A 24,313-nucleotide genomic window follows, 5' to 3' on the forward strand; every position below is an offset into this window, starting at 1 on the left:
CTGTCCTGAATGTATGTATATTCTTTCTTTTCTTTGTATTATTAGTTTGGTTGTGCAAAGAACAAAAGAAAGAACTAAGGATATGAGTTTGGCTGTCTGCTTTAGGGATCAGCCAAAACAAATAAGAATCATTTTTCACCCTAAGCTACACAAACAAGATGTAACATCCAATAATACAAGACATTCACAGTGTTGTATTTGTTTCTCAGTTGTCCCTGTTATTGAATTTACTTAAGTCAACTCTGTGTGCTGCACATTGTATCAAAGAAATTCAAACAGAAGACCATTGGTTAGATACAATCACAAAGTCTCATTAAATTACAAAGCAGTTCACACACACTGCAACAGGAGAGGAAGACAAAAAAACAACTGTATTTAAAGACATGAAATGACCCAAAACCATCTAGAAAGTGACAAAAAAGTAATGTTTATATATACATATAAAGTTGCACTGACTGAGGTTTGATTTGTATCACTGGAAGGAAAAAGTTACGAGCAGGCAGATTGAACAGAGGTCCTGAAAGAACAAAATCTACTACCAGAACTATCAACATGGAAAAAAATTAATCTCTGTTCACTCTTTTCTTTAGTCACTGTGCCGGTATGAGTCTATTCCGGTGGAACTTGGCACCCGTCTCTAAGTCACTTGATGCCCGCAGTGAAATCAGATGTGACATTTTGTTAACCCTGCAAAGTTCGTCCCAGTAGTAGTGGAGCTGATCAAATAAGAACCAGTTGACGTGGGAGCTTACAGAGCAGAGCTGCAGCCAGCAGAAAGTCAGCATTTTAGTTGCTGAGGAAAAATCGGTGTTAACACAGACACTTATTTGTCTTTCTCTTTAGTTGCTACAGGCAGGGGAAGGTCAGTGCACACTTACAGTCTAGATAGATAGATAGATGTACCCCCACATCCCTGTCAGATGACTTACCCTTGGTTTGGAATCACTGTTGTAAAGTATAGCAGCCATGAATTTTAACAGTAACTCGTTAAGCCTTCCACTGCCAGTGAATTACTGTACAATCAGTAGCTCATAGCAGTCCTACTATCAACTGATCTCTGCCTCCATTTAGCTTTTATTGAACCAATCGCTCTTTTCTACCCATCAGGTAGTGGTCCCAATCATTACTTAGCATGCTGATGTTTGACTTCATTGGGGACACTGACCTTACACCTTATTTTGGTTCACAGGCAGGGTATTGATAAGTTATAGACTCTAATGATTGGTTTGTAAGTTTATAATTTAAAATGAGATTGCTATTGGGAAGATACAAACCTGAATTTATGTAGTGATATCAGTATCTCAAATAACCTCTGTATATCAATGTAATTATCTAAAAAGATTATCCCTATGTATTAATACCTGGTGAAATACCACGGACCAAACAATGGAATTAACTTTCAGTGGAGATATTCAGTGGCTCCCACACTGTCTGTGCACACACAGGCAAACACACACGTCACACACCAACATACATTGCCCACCTTGCAGGTGAGTATGAAAGATGAGGGGTTATACCAGTCTGATGGGTCTGTTACCATGGAAACCATAAGGAGGAGAGGACGAACATAGAGCTAACAAGGGCAGGAAAGGGTCTCTGACACACCGTTTGACAGGAAAGCATAGGAATGATCACATCAACCACTAATTAAGTCTCATCTCATCTAGAAACATTCACACCTCTTCACTTTTCTTCTCTTTGCTTCTCTGTCAGTCTATTTTGTCTGAAAAGCATATGTCTGTCAGTCTGGGGAGTTTGTTTAACTGCAGTAATTGGAGCAACGTTTGCTAAGATCTGTTAGCTGTTCCAGACTTGTGATTCTCAAAGTGATTGAAGGACAAGAGTTAAAAATGTACACGTTTGTTCTCCTTGAATGGACATTTGATTGTGTTTCATTAAGTATCAAACTTCGCCAAAACACAATCTACTGCAGCATCTGCTCTTAATCAAATCCAGCAAACGTGACACTTAAAACGTGCTATTCTGTTGTCCTTCAAATGTTCAAAAATCTGCAGTAAGCTATTAGATGGACTGAGATATATGTATCTGCTCTGGCACAACTTCAGAATCATTTACATTCTCTCTCTTCTCTTTCTTTGGAAGATTTGTGGATTAATGAATATACCTTTAAAAGTTGATGGTTTTGGAAGCAAATGGCTCAAACGGCTCACAACTTTAATTGAAAACCATAATCAGCCTTACTTTGCTAATGATGACAAATGCTAATGAAGCAGCACTAATGAAGCAATGTTAATGATCATTGATCATTTCAAACTTTAGATATCTCATTTGGGAAACAGACTCTGCAATTGCATAGTTAAATAAACATCCAGACAAGCCTGCAGGCAGAAGAGAGTCTCTCCTCTTTCCTCTCTAATTTGTTCAGATTTAATTGGGGTGATCAATATCTCCTCCAAGTTTCCCACCATACTGTTATCATCCATCTATTCATAACAGATATGTGGTGAACAGATCGTGGAGGATGGATGAGATGAGAGAGCAGCTCTTGGTACTTCTATTGATTGCTGGCTTGGTCACACTAGTCAGCTCCTAACACCATTAGGAGGATGGTGAGCGCACATGGGTGTACTTGTGCAGTAGTTACCGTGGCTGTATGTATAAATGTGTGAGTTAATGTGTGTCTGTGTGTCTGTGTGTGTGTGTGTGTGTGTGTGTATTTAAGGGACCTTTCCAGTTCCAAGACATAAAGAGACGGGTGACCTTTCTCACTGCAACAGTCCCTTCTAAGCACACAAGCACACCAAAGACTTAATTGGTTTTCGATAGTAAATCTCAGGAGGCTTTGTAAAAAAAAAAAAAAAAAAAAAGTCTGATTCTTAATGCTGCTGCTCCAGAGACCGCAGAGCTTTTTCAAACTATTTCTTGTCCAAAAGACCAGAACAAGAGCAAATGGAGGTGGAAGACACATTCACTTTTTTCTCTCTCGATTTCACTTGTTTCTTACAATGATAGATGTTCAGAGTGTGGATCCAACGACTTGGATACTTGGTCTTTTTGTGCATTTGTTTCCACAGGAAGTAGTTCTACATTTGTTGCAGCCATTTGTTTGGCCCCCCAAAAATCCCCCCAACTTCCATTCTGGACACCACATGGTTGGTAGCTGACAGTCTGCAGGTTCTGTTTTGCAAGTGTAACACTTACCAGTGATGTTAACAACACTCTCTGGAAAAATATGTCAATTTAACAAGTATTGTAGCCTCATATGCAGTTTTAAAATCCCATTTTCCTAATAGGAAGTGGAAATTCTGTTAGTAGAATAAGCCAGCTCCATTTCCCTTTTTTATTCTTATATCTTGACTTTATTGTAATGGGTGCCCGGATAGCTCAGTGGGTAGAGCTGGTGACCCATGTACCCGAGGCTGAGTCCTTGCTGCAGCTGCCCAGGGTTCGAATCCAACCTGTGGCTCTTTTCTGCGTGTCATCCCCTCTCTTTACCCCTGTCTGTCTTTAGCTGTCACTATAATAAAGGCAATAAAAGCCCCCAAAATATACTTAAAAAAAAAAAAAAAAAACTTTATTATAATAGCCTTTTGCTAAATTTCATTACCTTTCAAATTGCATATTTTGTTAACCTTCAATACTAAGGCAGACCGGTCCATTCAGCATCAGGAATAACACACTTGATTTACAAATCTCTTCAGTTACAGGCATTTTTCATAAAACAGCTGGCATTATGCACACAGCCCACTGTGTAATATAATGTACTGCAATTATTGAAACATTTCTCCAAGCCAAGCTGCTCTGCTTAAAGGCCCATTGTCACATACCGCGCTGTAGGAAGCATTTCTATCTAAAGCAACTGGCTGGCATTTAGCATGAGTAGGATATAATGGTCTCTGCCAGTAAAGACTGTCATGAGTACAGTCTCCCTCTGCTGTTTGGTCCTGTTTATATAGATCAGCTATATAAATATTTAGATATTTATCTTCAGGACATATATCCATATGCACTCACAATAATGTGCGGCAGTTGCAATTATGTCCACCAACCATGATGGCAGCTTTCATATCCTCTACTTCAGGGTGGAAAAGAGTGCGGAAGAGGATGGATGTCTGATTTGATTTGTCCAAAATGTTTTGGCTTGGCATGGTAGGCTGACAATGAGGGAGATAGAAGAGCAGTGAGATTAAGTTTGGCCTGTCTGTGGTGCAAGCATCCTTTATGACAGCACACAGTTAATGCGTGTCTTTTGGTTATCCTAGAAGAATTGATCCACACTAGCTACAAATTACTACATAGTTTTTTCATGTTTCTTTTACAGTGTGCTCCTAGAGGTTGATATAAAATTGTTCAGAAAAGTTTCTGGACTGAATAACAGGATTGACAAATACAGTGTTTATACCCTTCTAGCTTGTTTCCACAACTTGTTCTATTTCTACTCTTGAAGGATGGCCAAGAAACAAAAGCGGAAGACAGTGACATCTGTCTTTTCAAAAAAATCCCCAAGTTACAAGTCAAAGGCATCGCCAATCATCAGTTAGTTTGTATTATCTGTCTTGTAAATAGGAGGCAGGCCTTTTGTCTAGACACATCTCTTAGTCTGCTATTAGAAAGTGAGACGGACTAATTAAACTTAGAGGTGCCATAGGTGTCTGTTGTCTGGTACAGAACAACCGTGGACTGATAATCATTTTTTATCAGAGATTGGTCACACAGAATTAAAGCCAATCTGATATGAAGGCCAGTTCCGCATGGAGTGTTGATTTCTCCCCTCGTGTGTCATTAACACCATGGCATCTTGAAATGGGGTGTCCCCAGATCACTGTCAGCTCAGACGTAGACCATAGGATTAAATGGACATTTGAATATTGTTAAATATCCAAGGGCTTGTTTAAACATTCAGTAATCCTTTGTTGGCAGATCGGTAGATCACACAGATGCCGTACCAAATGGGGCGTTATGCGAGGGTGGTAGGTGGCTGGTTGGTTGGTGGCTGGCATGGCATGGCCTGGCAGATGGTCTGGGGATGTCGGGACAGCAGGCTCTCTGTGTGACGGCGAAGCTAATGATGGCAAAAGGCTAAATGATGACTACAGACAGAGGATAAATCACAATTATCACTCCACGATGCTTACCAAGGATCCTCAAATGTTTTCAGAGGGATTTGGAAGCCCAATTAGGGTTGTTTATGCACAGAATTATGTCACCCAGTAAATTTTGCTCTCCCTGTGCAGAACAGTAGTGTGAGAACTGGCTTGACAGCATGGTGCTAAACAACTGTTTCCTCAGACTTTTTTTGTGAAGGCCTGAATGACCCTGCATACAGTACTGTCTGAGGCACACAAAATAATGAGCTTTGATGTGAGGAACGTTCTGTTCCACTCAAGATCTGCCATGACAATACAGTGCTGTAAATTATAACAGTGCTATTTGTCCTATGAGACTTAACTTAATGGCGGGCCTGAATGACCCAGGAGTTATTTTCAAGGTTCAAATCCTGTGTCGACTGTTCAGTTATTTAGTTTTATTTATCAAAAACCTTTTTCTTTTTAAAAACGTAAAAAAATCGTGGGCATGTATTCCATGAGTCATATCCAATCAAATGTGAATGCAGCTACCTACCCTACCCATGATATAACATTTTAATTAGCAAAAACTTTATATTTCAAAAGCCTTATTGTATTTGTTTGTTTTCTGGCAGTTTACAGTAGCTGTATTATGTTGTTGAGACGATATCATTATCCTGTCTCTGACTAAACCTAATTATTAGACAATGTAAAAACAAGAAATGCTCATGATGCATGGGTAAAGTTTCCTGTAGGGCACTGGATTCTGCATTTTGTGTCTCTATACTATGTAGCCTTATTTTAGAGGCTGGTCCACATTGTAGGCTGTGTACTGTATTGCACAACACCTGTGAGTCAATAGATAAGGACAAAGCCATGTCTCTGGGATGAATAAAGCCAGGTCTCCATGTACGTCTCCATCAGCAGAAAGACAAAGCACAGCCCCTTCTCTTCAGCTTCACTATTACTTTATACAGCATGTCGACTATTTCTGATGCTACACAGCCCCCCGCCCTTCCTCCCGTCTTAGTCCTGCAGGAATGTCCTCCAATAAACCCAATTGGCTCTGGTCAGAATTATTAAAGATGTCATTGGGGCTGAAATCTGCTTAGTGTCCTCTACGCAGCAAGGAGCCCAGCATATTGGACTGTTTTGTCAAGAAGAAAGCAAGGGGGGGTTGTAAGTAAAAGATGGCAAGAATGGAAACAGCTAGAGGGATAGGACATATGCTGCCTCCTTACAACAGCAGTGGTGGCGGAGCATCTACAGCCCGAAGGCTGCACTGTGCCAACAGGGACTCGTATGAATTATTTACTCCTGGACCCCATTGTGGACATTTCCCCTGCGGGGCCTCTCTCCATGGGGCTCCTGGCTCTTTGAGGGCCCGAACAGGGTGTCAGAGGGAGGACTGAAGGCTGCAAATGGCCCTCTTTCCAAACACACAGTCTGATGTGAGTCTTTGCTAGACGCTTTGAGGTTGATTTTGATTGAAAAGCAGTAAGTGAAATCAGACAAGAAACAGCGGGGAAGACAAAATAGTGCACTTTATGAAAAAAGCTTGTTTGTTGGCCCAAAGTTTTAGGATTTTGGGGGCGATTTTCTTTCAATGTGTCTGTAGATTGGGTACAAATTATTTAGCATGTTGGGAGCTCTTTTTTTCCCGCGTATTCTGTTTTGCTGCTAGCTGGCAAAGACGATCCACCAATGTAGGGATGTTTGTATTTGCAAAATACAGTTAAAAAAAAAAGTTACACATCTGGAGAATTATCTATGTTGTATTTGTGTATCTTTTGCATATGTTGTGTACACAATTACTAATAATAATGATATTTGCATATCTTCCTCCTTCATAGGCAAGTAAGCGTTGAGGGAACAAGCAGGTGGAAATTGAGTGTCTAGCTCAAAGATGCATGAAAAATGTGGATGCTTGTTCCACCAATGTCTTGACTGTCTCTGCTTCGTGTCTGTTTTTGCACTAACCATGTTTATTAGTCTTTGTGTGGGTGTATATGAATCTGTGCCTTCTTAGATGCCAGTGCACATGCATGTGTCGCTTCCACGTGTGCACGTACTGTATGCACTGATTGCCGGTAGCGGCTGTTGGCATTTTCTCTGCGTTTCCAGAAGTCTGCTTGCACTAAATTAGAGCCTCTGTACGACTACAGGATAATTACTGTAGTTATGTACCTGCCAGTTTCTGGTGCTGTTGGGAGCTGTTTTTAGTGCCACCCCTGAAAGACTGCCACTTGATGGACAGCTTGAACAGAATGGGGTTCATCCACCTCAAATTCATGAGAATGACTCACAGAGAGTGGGTGGGAGTAATGACCAGAATACCTGGGGCACGCAGAGATGGAGGAAGTACTTTTAAGTGGCACAAGGGAAAAAATAGAAAGCAGAATTATAAACTTTGTCAAAGTTTTTTGTTTTATATAAGCACAAGGAAGGAAATTATATCAAATGGGCTTTTTTTTATCATTAGCCAGTTCCTCCGTGTTTTTCCCTTATTTATTGCTTCATACATTTTTTTACAGTCTTTAATTTAATTGATTGGGTGGTCTTGTATTGAGCTTTAAGCAGGTCTTTTGACCAAGGTGTTTACTTTCCTTTTTATCCAATTAATGTAGCTAGGTTAAATATTTCTTAGATTCCATTGCATAACATCACACTCAAAAGCTCTCAACAATCAGGGGCCCAATTATTTTTTCTTTTTGACATTTGCCTGTTTATAAAATTCTCAGCTTTGTTTTTGGCAGTATATCATTGTATTACACAACTTTACTAAATTCTCCACTCCACAAGTGTGCAGGGTGTTTGATTTGCCACATTATTTGACTTGTTTGCTACAAAGCTTCCAGTTTTGTTCGGTGCTCGTTCTAATGAGAAGTGCTGAGCTGGTGAGTCACAGCGGTTGATTATTTTTCTCCTGCTGGAGTTCATGAGGTGTAGTTGGGGTCAGCTCCTTCCTGTCTGTACCTCTGCCTTCCTGTCTGCTCAATGTGAGCTCAGCCAGGGAGAGGAAGAGTACATGCCAGGTAGACTACTTCCACCTCATCAAATCTGCCCCTTGCCCCTTCTGTCTCTCCATCTTTCCTTCAGGATGATTCACACACAGTGTGAATCGTCTTCTTGCCTCTTTTTCTCTGTGTATTCTCTCTCTCACCCTCTGACACAGACCTACTCTTAGATGCTCACAAGTACTCATGTGTGCACACGCAAGTGCGTCAACACATAAAATTTACAACCTCATTTGGCTATCCACGCAGAACGTGTGCCCTTTTAACAGATTACTATGCAGGTTACATTCCTAGGAAGTGAGGTGCAAAGAGACTCTCTGTGACAGAGATGTGGCTAGTCCCCTCTGAGCTTTTATGTTCCCTCTTAATCCACGCAGGCAGCTTCCCTACAGGTCTCTTATTCCCTGTGTTACTCAGGCATCTGCTACGAAAGTCAGTTTTTTTTCCATTAATGGCGGTATAATCTTGTATTCTCTGGTGTCTTGTCCAGGTGTTGGTGTGAGTTATGATTGGGTTTCTGTGAACATGCACTTAAAGACCAAACAGCTGTTAAAATAACCTTTTTAACAATTATATCTTTCAAACATACTCCTTGAATTTTAGTGCAAAAAAAATCTACTTTCTTTATGGTTTCCACTTTATGTCTGTATCCATCATACCAGAAGTTGTGTTAGACTTTGTCTTTATCCTGCAATTTCAGACTACTTGCTTGTCCTTCCATCTTCCACCGCATGAATCCCCATTTTTTCACCTCATTTATTAACCACATCAAACTTATTAGGTTTTCTAAAGAAACTTCCGACAATCAGCTGCAGGGACATTTTGCGTTAGCTAGTAGCGATGTAGCCTACCAATATGATTGCTAAAGCCAGCTAGACAAGGAGGTCATGCAATTGAGAATAAAAACAAGAATACTAGGCAATAGCGAATTAATATGCACACTCACCAACAACTGGAGAGGGGGGGTCTACTACAGGTGCTTATAAACAGTGATGCGTTGTTGTGAATATACTTAACTTTACGTTAGATGGACCTCAGTGTTCATCTCAAAATGAAGGACGGCCTTCATGTGTTTCATCATTGTCATTGTCAATGATGGAGAATATTCAATTAATGTGTTTTGTCTGATCATGATCAGTTTATTTGCAAAGTCCCTGATACAAGTGTAAGAGTCTGCTGACCACAATGGAAATCAATTTCAATGAATATGTATGTATTCGTTGCAACTTGGTATACATATTTTGAGATGTCAGATCAATCATGTCAAAAACCACCAAAATATAAACACCGGATTGTAACTTCCTTTTCTTTTTGCTAAATGAGTTTGGAGGCAAGGATATGGTCTTGTGTCTGGTTCACTGTTTTCCACCACTAGTTCTCATGAATATATTGCTTTGAGATGTTAGGTGGGAATGGAAGTGGGTATTGCAGTCATGGGGAGAACATATATCATCAAAGATAATATTAATTAGGCATGGGATGGCCTTTCATTTTTGTAAAATGAAATTTTACCCCCCTCTCCACCCCAATCATTTTTGTACAGTGTCACTCCTCATATGCTTTTCATGTTACCTTGGTGCCAGACCAAAGCAGATTTCTCTTCAAGATTGTCCAATTTCCTCCCTATTTCTGGAGCATTATTCTCTTTAATGCCCCGCGGTCATCATGTGCAGTCAATAGAGATTCTTTTCTTATCTGTTTTTTGGAAAGATTTGCAGTCATGTTGACCTGGAATATCAAAGATTATGAGACAAATGCAGTGATGTGAAATGAATGAGATGATATTCCAGAGATTATAAAGAGCAAATTGCGTATGTTGTAATTGATGAGTTGTATTTTTGAGTTTTTGTGCAAACACAAACATAAAAGCAGATACACACACCTACACACACACTTATTCCAGCTCAGGAGATGAGATACTGAAAAAATATAATGGAGGAAACGTCAGAAGTGGTGAGAACTCCTCTGTGGCCAATTCTTTGTGACAGTGTCTGTCGGGTGACAGTTAAATCAGATGATTTAGTTATCGAGGGGGCTGTGGTTTGCAGTCAAATGCTGTCAAAATGTTCTTGTGTTTTCAATGAAGAATGTGTTTCTCCTCAATGACACAGCAGCCTGAATGAGATGTCAAGAATTTTTATATGTAGGGTGGCAGACTGAATTAGGAGTTTCTGCCATTTTTTGGCCAGGGCTGCAGTCACAGCTGTCAACAGCTGTCAGACATCTACAGTTTTATTCCACTTAAACACTGATAGTGGGCAGGAGGCTTTTGTCTTCCTTTCAAATCCTCAAAATATGTTCTTACGTAGGTGGATGTCTTTATTGTTTTGAGCTCAAGAATCTTTCTTTTTAAATGTATGATTAAATCAACTGCTTAGAATTCAAGATCACATTCAGAAATTGTATTTAATGTCATCGCTCTCTACGTCATTTTTGCATTGGACGTAAATGTGACAAAGATCATTTATGTAAGACATTGATAACCATCAGCAAGCTGCAGATTGTCTAAATGTAATTGTCCACTTGGGTTACTGCTCCAGGAAGGAAATAGTTTTAGTTAGTGTGCTGAGTGGAATTAGGAGTAGTTCTATGAAATTATAAACGTTTCTGGAACGATACATCAAGCAAGCCTTGTCTTATGAATTTCTTTATAATAAATTTTTGCCTGGAGTTTGACAGAAGTCTTGCAGTGCAGTAGAATGAAGTCTGATATGTAAGCGGAATTACTGTAATAGGTTTGATTAGATTATTCATGATAAAATGAAAATAACATTGGTTGTATAACTGCTCTTTTCAAAAAATGCATTTTTCACTTTCCCCTTAAAGTCTGTGATGCTTGGTTCCACTCTGCATTACGGGATGATAAGCATTGGGTGTGAATGTTAGGCCACTTCCCCAAGACTTGGAAATGGGTGCCTGTCAGCACAAGTTATTGCTGATGTGCTGGCATTTTGGAAATGGCGTGATATGTGCTCTCCGACTCCCCTCTGTCCACCCCTCCGTCTCTCGTTTCATGTCTCACTGCTTCGGGGGTTAATGAAATGCCCCTATTGAAGAGCTGGAATGAGGGATTGTTAAAATCATATGAGCTTTCAGCCCCCTCCCGCGCATTTTATCAACCTGTGCTTTGATGCATGAGCACCAACAACACATCACCGCTGACAAATGTATTGTAGTGGAGAGCTAATGATGATCCAAAGCTTTGCTCTAATCACGTTGTCTAATCCACTTCTTAACCATTAAACCCCTCAATCAAACACAGTCAATATAAAGGGAAATTATTTAGCTTAGCAGGGTCAGTGTCTTCCTCTCAAAGAAATACGGTTTAAATTGTCATGTTTTGTGCAGCCTGCTTTGAATCCTCTAACTTACAAACTGTGTTTACTGATGCTTCATTTATGCACAGTATCCAATACAGCTGCAGTGCAGGCAAGAGAGCCAGATGGCTTTAGGGAAAATAAGTATAATTTTAAGGAATTAACATAATTTTGGCACACTCAACCTGTAGCAAACCCTTTTCCCATTTTTGGGATCTTTCATGGCTTACAATTGTAGGGGCACACACACACACACACACACACACACACACACAAAGCCAAATGTGTGCACACTTGGTTCCATACTGTGGTCAGTGATGCATCACCTGACAGCTGACTGATGAAGCACTGACCTTTTACTCCTGGCGTTGTGGGCAATTCTCCGTCTCGTGAAACTGTGGTGGTCTGCATCCACTGACACTTGAGTGCTCCAATGAATTATGACCATGTGGGAGAATAATAAAAAAGAAGCAGAGACAGTGAGCCTCACAGACGAGGGGGATGAGAGCAGGATGCTGATAGCGGGAGAGAGAGGGAGATGGATGCCCCAGAATCAAAGACTCCCTCATGATCCCTCTCTCCGATTCCGTCACACCTTCCATCTCATCCTCTTCTGTTCTCAATTACGTTCTTTGATCGCTTTTACAATGCAGTTGTTTGTGAGGGGTTTATCTGTGGCTTATCCTCAGTACGTACACACAGCCCTGTATGGTGGCTGAGTTTCACCCCAAGCTAGAAACATTAGTAAGGAAGTTTCCAAGCTGAGGAAGTTTAAAATATGAAACTGCAGAGCTGTAATGGGAGCAGACAGCTCTCCTATCCGTATATGAAAGGCTGCTGGTATTGAGGCTGAATCAAACAGGCCGTTTGATCAGCAGAAAAGCTTTAAAGCTGAACTACATAGTGTCCCCCTGTAGCAGAAATGCTCCATACTATAGTTTCCGCCTCTGAGTGGGTGGGAATTATGTTTTTTATCTATATCTCGTTGTTTGTGTGTGCGTGTGTTTGCATGCCACTACAACTACAATCCGTTCAGCTGTGGGGCTATTTTACCTGCTAAACATTTTACAATTTAATTTCTGCATTTTATTTTAATTTTAAAAATGTATGTTTAGTGTTCATGTTCACATTAAACTGACATTTTACTGTACATGCGGCATATAGAATGTCATTGTCAGGGCAATACAAGTGTGTGAATAGACAAAAACAACCCTTACCTCCACAGTGTACGTGCCAGTGTGTCTACTTGTAAGTGCAGAGTGCAACTTGGTGTATCTGTATACTTGAAGAATGTGGTGCCTAAGTTTTTGTGACTGGACGCGTGTGTCTGTGTGTGCACATGTATGCATGTATGCGTAAAGATGATTAGTAAGGTCATTTGCGGGAAACAGCTTTATCTTGGTGAGAAAGACGAAGCTCTTTCTCCTAATGGGATCAATGTTTCACTGCTTTCTGTCTGTGTAAGTTATGATGTGGCTAATGTTTAAAACATGCTCTGCAGATGCAGCATGACCCTCTTAAATAAATGACTGCATCGCCAGGAGAGGGAGTCGTCTTAGGATTAGCTTTGCTGTGGGTGAAATGCTCTGTAGACTCTGTGACTCATACTGGCTGATAAACAAGAAAGCACATGTAACAGCAAATAGGCACACACACACACACACACACACACAGACACAAACACACAAACACACACTTGAACAAACCCTTCACACGACATTAAAATGACATAAAGGTAATTGACTTAAGGCACATCATTATCCAGCCACCACTACACATCTCATCCCACACATGGGTGCATGTAAATGAAAAAACAATGCGTCTGCATAGTATTTGTGTGGCAGAATGAGCACATCACCCCCAGCTTGATGTCATAATTCTCTTCCCAATGCCTGAGGCGTTTTTACTGCCCCACCAGCAGCATCTTGCCGCTCTGTTTGTTAACAAGGCTAGCCAGCAGCGGGAGAATTGGTGCCCCTGCACGTAACCTGCAGTGCTGCTCTGCAGTGTCATAGCTCCATACGTTAAGGTGTGCTCCTCTGAATACTGATGTTAAAGTCGAATTTGTAACTTTACAAGCCCTCCCGCTAATGTTAGGTTATGTTAAGCTACCTGTGCATGTGATGGGGTTGAAAGGGTCATAACTGGGTGATTTGTTAGGTTAAGGGATAAGGAATTGATGAGGACTGTGTAAAAGTGTGAGGTCAGATGAGGTGATATACAGCAGATGATGATAGTATCTGACTTCTTACACCAGGTTTCAAATGCCACCTTAAATAAATCATGCAATATTTAATATTTGTGTCCACTAAAATCTTAAACCTCTTAAAATCACCTCTTAATCTCTTAAAAATCCTTTCATTTAGCAAGTGCAGATGCTTTAGTGAAGCGTGAACTGTAACAAACTGCACAGCCTGTCAGGGTCAACTAAAGTGCAGGCATCCTCAAGATACCAAAACCAAAATGGATTTTTTTTCTTTACGCACTATGCTGTGAACTGTGTGTCTCATGACAGTTGGTACATTAATTTGTACTCCAGCAGCACCTTCCTTGAATAAGGCACTGTTCACTTATTAAAGGTCCGGTGTGTAGGATTTAGTGGCATCATGCGGTGTAATTGCAGCTCTTTGCAACTCCCTTGCTTCACCCTCCCCTTCCAAGCACGAAGGAGAAACTAGTGTCCCTTCTGAGATCCTCCTAAATGTTAAACACTGGACCTCTGAAGCAGTTTATCCTTGATACCTCATCAATTATTTCAACCGTACCAGCATATTTTTTCAAGGGAAAAACTTCATAAAAACACGAAATATCACATTACTTACACATAGGAACCTGTGATGCAATACATTAAAGGCAAGTTGAGTGGCATGTGTGTAGGTAGTTGGGTCATCATCAATCATTCATATTGACATTTCCTTTGATCTGGTGTCCCCGTGTGTGTACATGTGACTGTTTGTGCATTCATATGTGTGTGCCTACTTGAGTACAGTTTAAGGCTTGTGTGCTCTCATGTGGATGCATGTGCATTTGTAACTGTGTGCGTGTCCGACCTGGAGCGCGTGTAAGTCTAGACAGGTGCCATGCTGCAGGTTTAATGACCTGAGGTGTGGCTGACTACCCTTTGCCAATCTGAATCCTTTCCCTTGTGCCCAAGAGAGTGTGACACAGTTTGAGTGCATGGCTGGTGACAGGTAGGGCCTTGTGACAAACTAATGCAGGAAAAGGAAGTCTGTTTATTTCCTCAGGCCGCAGCTCCACCTGAATGCTAAGTGACTGAGAATAGTTCCGGTACTGACATACTGCAGCTGCTAACATGCATCACGTATGCCTGAATAAACACACGCACTCACATGCACGGATACAAAGATATACGACACACATTAACACGCATGCATTCTATAAATAGTAGACATTCACATCAGTGGTCCATGACTGTGTTGTACAGAGGCTTAGGTCTCTCAGGGAAGTATGTTGTGAAACACAAAACCATCCTCTTACTTCAACCGCACCATCCAACCCCCACCCATAGCCTATTTGGCTCTAAATCAACCATCTTTGTGGTAACTGGGACCTCAGGCGTGCCTCCAATGGTTCCCACAATGCACCAGCACAAATTACATTTCACTCACATGGCTGAGCCCACTCCTCTCCTCTTCTGTTCTTCTCTTTTCATTGCTTTACCTCTCTTTCTTTTCATTTCTTCTCCTTCCCCCTCCTACTGCCCAGTAGGGTCTGCCTCCCTGACATCAGTTTGTTGTTGAAGTCCTTTCCCACAATAACTGCTGATGTTTCTCCAGTTGATGTGCTGTGAGTGCCTGTAGCTCCCTCCCAGATCAGCCCTGCGCTGGCTGCTTACAAGGAGATGAGCTGTAGGTTCAGCTAATGGCTACAAGAAGCATCAAAACAGTCTCAAATTGTATTGACGCTCAAGCGCTGTAATATGTAAAATATGCATCTTACTGTCGTCTCGTCTGTTCTGTGCCTTTCATCTTCGGCAGTCTGCCAAAGCACCCCTCAAAGGGTACTTGGGCATAGTGTGTTTTAGCAAATTAAAAAGTAGCTTCTTATGCTTTGATTGATGGGGTCGATGGCATTCAGAATACCTAAGTGGACAGTGATGGATTCCCGTTCAAATCAGCACTTTGTGTTCAATTGATTGGTGGTCAAGCCCAGGATTGTGTAACTCTGACCTGCTGAGTGAGAGTCATCTGCAAATCACAGACCACATGCAAGTCATATCCTCCTCTGGAAATTATATTTTTTGAAGAAAGTAGCTCTCCATGCAGCCACATCAAACTGTGAATGGTTATGTGAGAGGCAGGCAGACAGACAAGGCTGTCAGAGTGGAGATTCTTCAATAGGGAAAATGTACTGCCTCAGAAAAGTTCAGCGTGATAATAATGGGCGCCACTAAGCCGCACAATTTGATTGGGGGGTGTGAGGGACGTGTAGAGGACATTTATCAGCGTGACACAGGACACAATGCTCTTTGTTTGATTGGTTAAATTAGTGGGAGCTCATTTGCTTTCACTGCAAAATCCTTTACAGGGCTTTTTTGTTGTGTTAATTAAGCTGGAGCAACCATTTTGTATGCTACTTGCGTACTGGGCTGCAAAGGAGAGAAAAAGATCATTGTTATTCCTGTCTTGCACCTCAGAGGCATTGTAGTTTGTTTTTTTATATGATTTGCACCAAAGATGAGCTGTTTAAATGTATATTTGCTAAAATTAGTTTGGTTTAGTTTCCCTCTGACAATTTCCTCCGCTGAATACAAATCCTTTTAGTTTTTTTCTGTGTGAACTGAGCTGTTGCCAGCACCCAATGTCTTGTTACAACAGACTTCTTACTACAGTCTCAGTTTACTTGCTGAATTGGATGATGAAGGTTGCAGGGAATTACAGTAAAGTCATAATGAATCTGAAAAAAGCATTTCTCAAGGTGGAGATAATTTCTTCTCATGAATTTGCAGTATTCGAGAATTTATTAAAAACCTTTCTGACAATATGCTTGTGCGATCTCCTCAGCTAAGTGAATCCACTGATAATTTTTAATTAAACATTTTGTCCTGTGATGTTATGTCTGCTGAGCATTGGCTGCTCTTCTTTGTACAATCTTTCACAACTAGGATGTTTTCCAAACTGAAACAAGCTGGAAAGCGAGGTTTGAGAAGTATTAAGCTCTCAGGATTTGGAGAGTGTCGTGAGGTCACCGAAAGTAAATAACACCATGAATCCCCTGCAGGTATTTGGTGTTCTTCTGTGCTTTGAAACTGTCTACATACTGTTGTACCAGTAAGTTCACCAGTGTCATCCTTCAGTCAGTCCCAGCCCATTTAATTAGTTGAGGATGTCTCATAATAGTGCGGCTGTTAGCTGCGTTTGTAGCCTGTAATATTGAATCTGGAGGTCACATTCGGATCTACTGGGGCTGTTGCATCTCACCTCACTCACACACTGTGCCTCAGAAAGCTGACCTCTCATTATTCAAACAAATCAGTCTTCAGAAAAGGTGCAAACAACAAAATGCTGGCAGGTCTTGTTTCAGTTCAGTGCATTTAGAAGGTCGATTTATGTTGCAAAGCAACATCAAACCAAAAAACCATGACACAGAGCAGTACTGTCTCCCACTTCCTCAAAAAAAAAACAACATACCATGGCTTTTTCCATGGCCTGTTTTATGTCATTTGCTTTTCCACTTTTCCACTGATGGAAGTTTCATTTGGGCTGGTGGTGTTTGGCTGAACTGTAGCCCACTGTTGTAAAGGTGTGGTGGTTTAAAATGTGTATGCAGCTGGGGTTAGAAGCTGGAATGACATCACTGGGACTGATTTGGGGAAGAAAGTGCATCTTACACCTTGACTTTCATTGGTTTGCCCAATTTGATCTTGGTGATGATGCGCTTTTTTTGTCTCGTTTGTGTTTCATTGTTCAGGAAGCCAAGCTGCGGGAGCTACTGGATGTCAGCACCTTGGCGGGGAAAATGGAGAACAGGATGCTGACAGTGGTGAGCGGCCCTGACATGGTCAACATCACCTATCTGAACTTCATGGCCTTCCAGGAGGAGACGGCTAAGGTAAAATTCTACAATATTCTAACAAAACAATCATAATGATAATTATCTTGTATAAAGAAACAATAAGCAGCCATTAAATGCAGTATATACTGTATATTGCAAGTGTTTTGCTGCAGTGTGAAAACCACATTCTTCTAGCTTTTATAATTTCATTGTTAAAATTAATTGTTTTCATTTTAACTGAGGTGTTCCATTGATGTCTTTGCAATCAGTGTTCATGAAACCTTTCCCTGAAAAGGCAAAAGGTTAAACGACAAAACAAAAAACATTAATTTGTTAATATGGCACGAATTAAAGCTTGAAATAGCAGTTTTTTCTAATGACACAAAGGTGAATTAAAATAATGAAAACATAACAATAATAAGTGATCAGCATGTCAACTTCCTTCTTTTTTGATAGGGGTTAATTGGGATTGAAAGAAGTTCCCATTTATTCTCTGTTCAGTCAGGAGATTTTTGATGAAGGCATTAAATATCTGTTGGGTTAGGGTCAGGTTTGAGGTTTCATGTCAAAATAAACTAAACCAACAACAGTGTGTTTTCTGCATTCAAATCCAGCTTATCCAAATGTATGAAATAATGTCTTAATTTATTCCAAATACATGGCAGTAGTAGCAGACCACCACATTTCCACCCCCAGCAGTTATCCATGTCAAATTACTCAAGGGTTTGCCCATGACTCTGTGTGCCTGTGTTTAATCTACTGCAGGAATGGGCGGAAGAGCTGTTCAGCCTGGCATCTAACCTCTTTGTGCAGAACATGTCCAGAGAGGCCTGTCTTGAGAAAGCGTATGTCATCCACACACACACACACACACACACACACACACACACACACACACACACACACAAACACACATACACACACACACACACACACACACACACACACAGACAGACACACACAAACACAAGCAGTCACGCAAAAAAGTCAACCCACAAACTCCAAGATAAAATGAAAATCAGGCAATAAACAAAAACTGTCTGTCATGACAAGCGTCACATCAAGCATGTACGGTACTTTACATAAAGAGAAACAGCAGGAAAAAGCAAATGAGGCATCTTCTGTGAAAGATAACTTAAATATCTGACAACAGACAAGTGCTCCAATTCTAATTCAATACACAATGGCTGTTTACTTACAAATACATGCAAAAACATATTTGTAACATGCACATAACTGCATAAAGTATGCAATAAAAAACGCACATAAGATATGCATACACCAAGGTGCATATGGGCTGTACACATAAACAGGAGGTAAAAATTTGCCTTTCACAGCTCCACAACGCAGCCTAGGGGTTTGAGCTTATAAAGGTCACTTCACCTCACATCGATGGAGAGTAAGGAGAGAAAAAACAGACAGGAAGGAAGAAGCGAGGATAAATAAAACAGCTGGAAATATGTCCATGAACATGAACCCGACTCTGTGCATCTCAGTTATCTTATCTCAGTGCAAGGGTGCATACGTGGCAGCATGTACGTGTGTGAGTGCACATTCATATGGTGCTGTAGCCTATATATTTGTTGCATTGATGACATAATGACAGACCTGTGTCAGCAGACCTTTAAACAGGTTGAAAAGTGCAGTGATGTCAAAATGTTAAAGAGAAGTCACCATTTTGTTCCAGTCTATTACATAAATCACCCCTTGCCCTCGTGTCTGGCTCTTTGTACAGTGGGACAGTCTTTTATCATCAATTGACCTCACACCACCTCTGATCCGATGCAATAACTGTGTCTAACGGCTTACAGCACCACGTTCCTATTGATTCGAATCCGACTTGATTGGAGCCCATACAACTGCTCTATGGTCCAGAGCTGATTTATGTGTGCAGCGACTGACTGAGCTCATGCAGAGTCAACCTAAATCTGCCGTATTGTATTGAGAGAATATGCTGGGCTTTGCTTGGTGACAACTCCTAGCTGTCTGATGTTTATCAGTGAACAGAAGCCATTAACTCGCACCCCTGAGGAGGCTAATTGACTTATGAGACAATAAAAGTGGCCATCGACCACATACTACACAGAGAGTTGAATAGAATTGAACAGAGCAGGTTTCGCAGTCACGCTGGTTGTTCGCAGCAGTAGCTGTTGCGCACCACTTGCTTACAAAGAAGGGGATTCTTTGTCATACCACTACTACAACATGAGTAGGCTCCATCCCCGCTGATGGTCTTCTGCATGGGGTTAATTCTTATTGTTAGCTCTTATGGCTGTGATACCTTTTTTTTTTTTTGGGTTGGGGGGGTGGTAGACAGGCAGTGTTCCCAGCAACAGGAAACAAAACAGAACCCAGCGTGTCTTCAAATGGCTGCTGGCTACAAGATGTTCTAAATCAATGCAATAGGGCTGAGGCCACTCCCTGGATTATGTTGCCTTGTGAACAAATGATTAGGGTTAGAACGGCATGTTTTACAATGGGATGACCTGTGACTGTGCTAGAAAGCTGGGAATTTACCAGTTGTTGATTTGTTGTTTTGCATTAAATCCCATGCCAAAAAAGTAAGTTAAGTAAGTTTGTAGTAGTATTTTTGATACCGCAGATTAAATGAAAACTGACCTTCTTGATTTAGCATTAACTAGAGTAGAGACAGGCAGTGAAAGAGAAAGTAGCTGTAGCCTTAGTAAATAATACAGGCAGTTGTAAGGCCAATGAGGGCATCAAGAAACGCCAACTGTTCCCTCCTTCTTTCCTTCCTCCTGAGCATTCCATCCTTCTCTTCTTTTCTCCGTATTTTTCAAAAATCAACATTACTTAGCTTTAGTGATGTCAACTGTTCTCAACTAGCTCCTGCCCTGCCAACACTCAACATTTTTCACTTCACATTTCCCTTTCCCTTTTTTAAAGAAAAAAAGCACCTCAGACAAAACCAAGTCTGTCCCCGTTAACCATTGCAGTCATTGGTGACTTTGCCTGTGGCAGCCGGCCTGCCCTATGAAGTGGACACCGTAATGGATATTAATTATTAGCCAGCAGCCACTTAAAGCCTAGTCTGTAATGATGGCTCCTGTTGCAGCTAAGCTATTTATAGCCCAGGCTGCGCTGCCTGTGCTGTTGCTGCATGGCTCTGTGCTGCCAATGCAAGACTTCCAGGGATAAGCCTCAGTTCAAACCTACCATGTAAACACAGCCAAATGTTCTGGGTGCACATAGAGAGCTCTCCACATGCAGTCAGCCGCTGGGTGTTACAGTATAGAAAACACAAGTGTGTATTCCACCACAGTGAATTTGCACACTCGCTCATAGACAGACATGGCGGTTACAGACATGTACATCAGTCACACAAACACACACACACACACACACACACACACACACACACACACACAAAAACAGAAATTAAATTTGAGTCCATTACTCAAAAAAGACAAACTGCTGATTACGTGTTGTCTAAGGTGTGTGCTCTGTCCAATACAGATACACTCGGCTGAAGCTGCAGCTCAACCCCGAGGGGCGAATCCCCGTCAAGAAGTAAGTCTGTCTGACTCATCCCTCTCTCCCCTGCCACCTCTCCACTCTTGATCAATGCCTAGCTTCCTCTGCCTTCTCTCGTTACTGTGAGCATGTATACGCTTCAGTATACACACGTTCTCCCTGTATATGCATGCATTTATTAGAATATGTTACCCCGCCCTTCTGTTGTCACAATACTGCCTTTTATTCATTCCATGACTTTTCAACTCTGCAGTAAAATGTGCTCTATTATTTCTACTACTGTTCTTTCCTCTATCTGCAAAGAGCCCAGCCTTATTGGTTTCTCTGTGTGTGTGTGTGTGTGTGTGTGTGTGTGTGTGTGTGTGTGTGTGGTGTGTGGTGTTTATGTGTGTGTGTGTGTGTGTGTCTGTGAGAGAGAGAGTGAGTAAGAGAGAGAGAGAGAGAGAGAGAGAGAGAGAAATAGCATGCCCTGGGCAAGCCCCATTTATATCTGTCAGTAAGTTCAGCTCAGAAATGTGCAAGAATTTCCTTTTGTGTATTTCAGTTTTATGAATTTGAGTTTCAGTTTCACGTATCTGGGAGTTTGTCATCAGCTCACTGACAATCCAACTCTCTCCATCGCCATTAGTCAAGTTGAGCTTTCAGGCAGGCAACAGTGAACTTCTGCGATAACCTCCCTGAGAGCCGCAGAGGAAAACAGTGGGTGTCAACACAGAGAGACAGAGAGACACTCCTTGCCGTTTAGGGAATTAACCTCCTAGCTGGGAGGACATGTCAGCTTGACTAATGTCAGCTTGACTCTGCTCTCCCGCTGAGCCTACAGTATGCGCTCATGGATGTGCACAGGCATACCTCTGCATGTAATTAAAACAGGCTATGGCCAACAGAAACAGAGCTAAACATCCAGTGGTAGCTGTAACGACACTGCAGTAAATCTCATTTATTGTCTCTATACACTAGAGTAAAACAGGACAGTAGCCCAACCACAAACAGGCACTGAACACTCAGAATGAGTGATGGGCAGGACAGCATATTGTCAGAGAAAACCCACTGGAATATAATACACAAAGCTGAAAACAGGGCTGTTTTTCTTAGTGGATGAAAACATAATGTTTTGGAGATCCATGGTTTGCATAAGGAAGCAATAAGCAGATAATGGGACATATCTTTATATATGTCGATGGCGGTTACATGTTGCGAGCTGGAACATTTTATCTGCGTGTCTTTTGTTTATTCACACTAAGACACACATTTAAGACAAAAGCCTAGTTTGCCACTGGTAATATAGGATGTGTGGAGTAACAAGTAGTGTCTAAGAAAGTGTGATATGATAATGATAATGATAATGGTAATGAAAATGATAAGAAGAAATAACAACAATACAACTTAATGTGCTCATCTTTGTAAACATGTTTGTGGTTATTTTGTCTTTATAAAGCATTACAAACATTATCACATTATTTACGTGTTTCCATCTGGAGTTTAGACAGTGTGAACAACAGCATTCACATCAATGTGTTTTGTATTGTATGTAGCATTTACATTTGAAAAGGAAAACTTTATTAAGTGAATACTATTACTACTAAATTGTAATCTACATGAATATAGAATTTATTGCAGTGCTGTTATATTAGATTGGATTATTTTTTAGCTAGTTGTAGTTTGATTTTTTCCTCATTGTCTCTACTTTCTATTCATTTTCCCCATTCTGATATATTACATTTTCATTTTCATCAAGGCATTTTCTTTATATCTTCTAATCTGTAATTTTCCCTGCAATTTGCAGTTGCATTCTCTAGTCTTTGTCTTTGGTTTCAGTTTTTTCCCTTATATCCTTCTTACCCTTTGCTGCTGCTACAATATAACTTTCTCACAGGATATCATTAATAAGTACCAATTAAAAGATGTGATGAATTCATCAGTTTGACACAGGGGATCAGAGTGAAAACTCCTCTTTCTGTTTGAGGCATTTTCTGTGATTACTCATAAGGGTGTGTTTTTGTGTCCCTACAGTATCTTCAGGGTGTTCTCAGCAGACAGGAAGCGAGTGGAGACAGCCCTGGAAAACTGTAACCTCCCTTCTGGCAGAGTGAGACACCAAAATACAGAAGCTCCCTCCTTTTTCAGTGTTACTGTCTCCTCACATTTCCTCCATCTCTGAACCCGCTCCTGTCTGTGTCTCTCCTTCTCTGCCTCTCTTTCTTATTTTAGTCTCCAAGCTCTTTCATCTTCTCCATCCATCCATCCATCAGTCTGTCCTGTCACCATTCAGCTCATTCTTTATTCTCCTGAAACAGCAGCGGATTGCTGCTTTGCTCATTAGTTTGGAGTCTTATTTTCTGGATGTCTGCATGACTTCCCACTCAGAACTGATTTAGCCTTGGTTGTAATGAAACAAATAGACGCAGTGAGAGAAACAGAGATGACATAAGCTGTTTTATCTTTACCTCTCTCAGATATCACTAGAGAAAAGCTGTCCCCTCATGCATTGAGGTGTAAACACTCCCCCTACAAAGCAAACAATCTCTGTATTATAGCAGTAGCAAGCAATTTGCATGTTTCGAAGTGGGAAAATTCTGCTTAATATGGTTATGAACACATGCCAAAACATATGCACATGCAGTAGGGCAGACACATCATAGCTTTAATGAATGGCTTCTGAATACAATCTGAACTAACACATACACACACACACTGAAATACAAACAGACACACGCACAGAACAAGCTATACATAATTAGCACAGGGAGAGAGAGCAGGAGGTAAAAACGTGTTGCTGTATGAAGGTCTGGTGGGATTTGCTGTTGTTCCAACGCACAAGTAATTACAGCTAAACGATAGTGCTGTTAATCCCTCAAACACACACACTCATAGGCAAAAGCACATCCACAGTGTAGCTCGCACCAAGGTCTTTAGAATGAGTCATTGAGTTTCGGCTGGGCTTGACCTGCACCCCCCCTTCGGTGCATCCTTCCTGGTTTTCTTTTCTCTTGCTCCTTTGTAAGAATGTTTGGTTCTGCTCTGTTTCTTGCTGGCACAGTGCTATTGCCTGCTGCTGAGCGCACTGTGTCTTTATCAGAGCTGTGCGGCTCTGATAGCTCTATAAGGAGCCCTTGTGGCCACAGCATATCTGTTTAAGTCAGGGTGCAAATTCCTAGCAGTCATCATTTGTTAATTATTTGCTTTTGAAATGTATGCAGGTGTAATCACTTCAAGAGGGAGACCAGAGGTTGTGGTCAGCTCTAGGACATCCCACAGCATAAAATACATGTCTTGTTCATAGACACATTGGCACAATCTGTCCCATTCACAAATTTTCTTGCATTTAGTATTTTCTGGTGGTCCAGGCCTGCTGGACGAGTCATGTGCAGATAGTCTGCCTTTGAATCGAGGGTCTAAGCATAGAGGGTGTCATATACTGTACTGATTGTGAAGCCCCTTG

The 24,313-nt window shown here is 41.1% G+C and overlaps 1 protein-coding gene across 3 annotated transcripts in view; it reads left to right on the forward strand.

Moving 5' to 3' along the window:
- LOC127368258 (1-phosphatidylinositol 4,5-bisphosphate phosphodiesterase beta-1-like) overlaps window positions 1-24,313 on the forward strand; it is a 102,717-nt gene that overhangs the window by 38,240 nt on the left and 40,164 nt on the right. For all 3 annotated transcript variants that reach the window (XR_007885609.1, XM_051408856.1, XM_051408855.1), the window contains exons 4-7: window positions 17,293-17,433; window positions 18,142-18,221; window positions 20,854-20,907; window positions 22,885-22,960. Coding sequence is in view for 2 of the 3 variants with exons in the window: in XM_051408856.1 (XP_051264816.1) it covers window positions 17,293-17,433; window positions 18,142-18,221; window positions 20,854-20,907; window positions 22,885-22,960 (351 nt within the window). In the remaining variant the exon portion in view is untranslated. The remainder of the gene's footprint in view (window positions 1-17,292; window positions 17,434-18,141; window positions 18,222-20,853; window positions 20,908-22,884; window positions 22,961-24,313) is intronic.

Source organism: Dicentrarchus labrax, unplaced genomic scaffold (assembly GCF_905237075.1).
Source record: "Dicentrarchus labrax unplaced genomic scaffold, dlabrax2021, whole genome shotgun sequence".
NCBI lineage: Eukaryota > Metazoa > Chordata > Actinopteri > Moronidae > Dicentrarchus > Dicentrarchus labrax.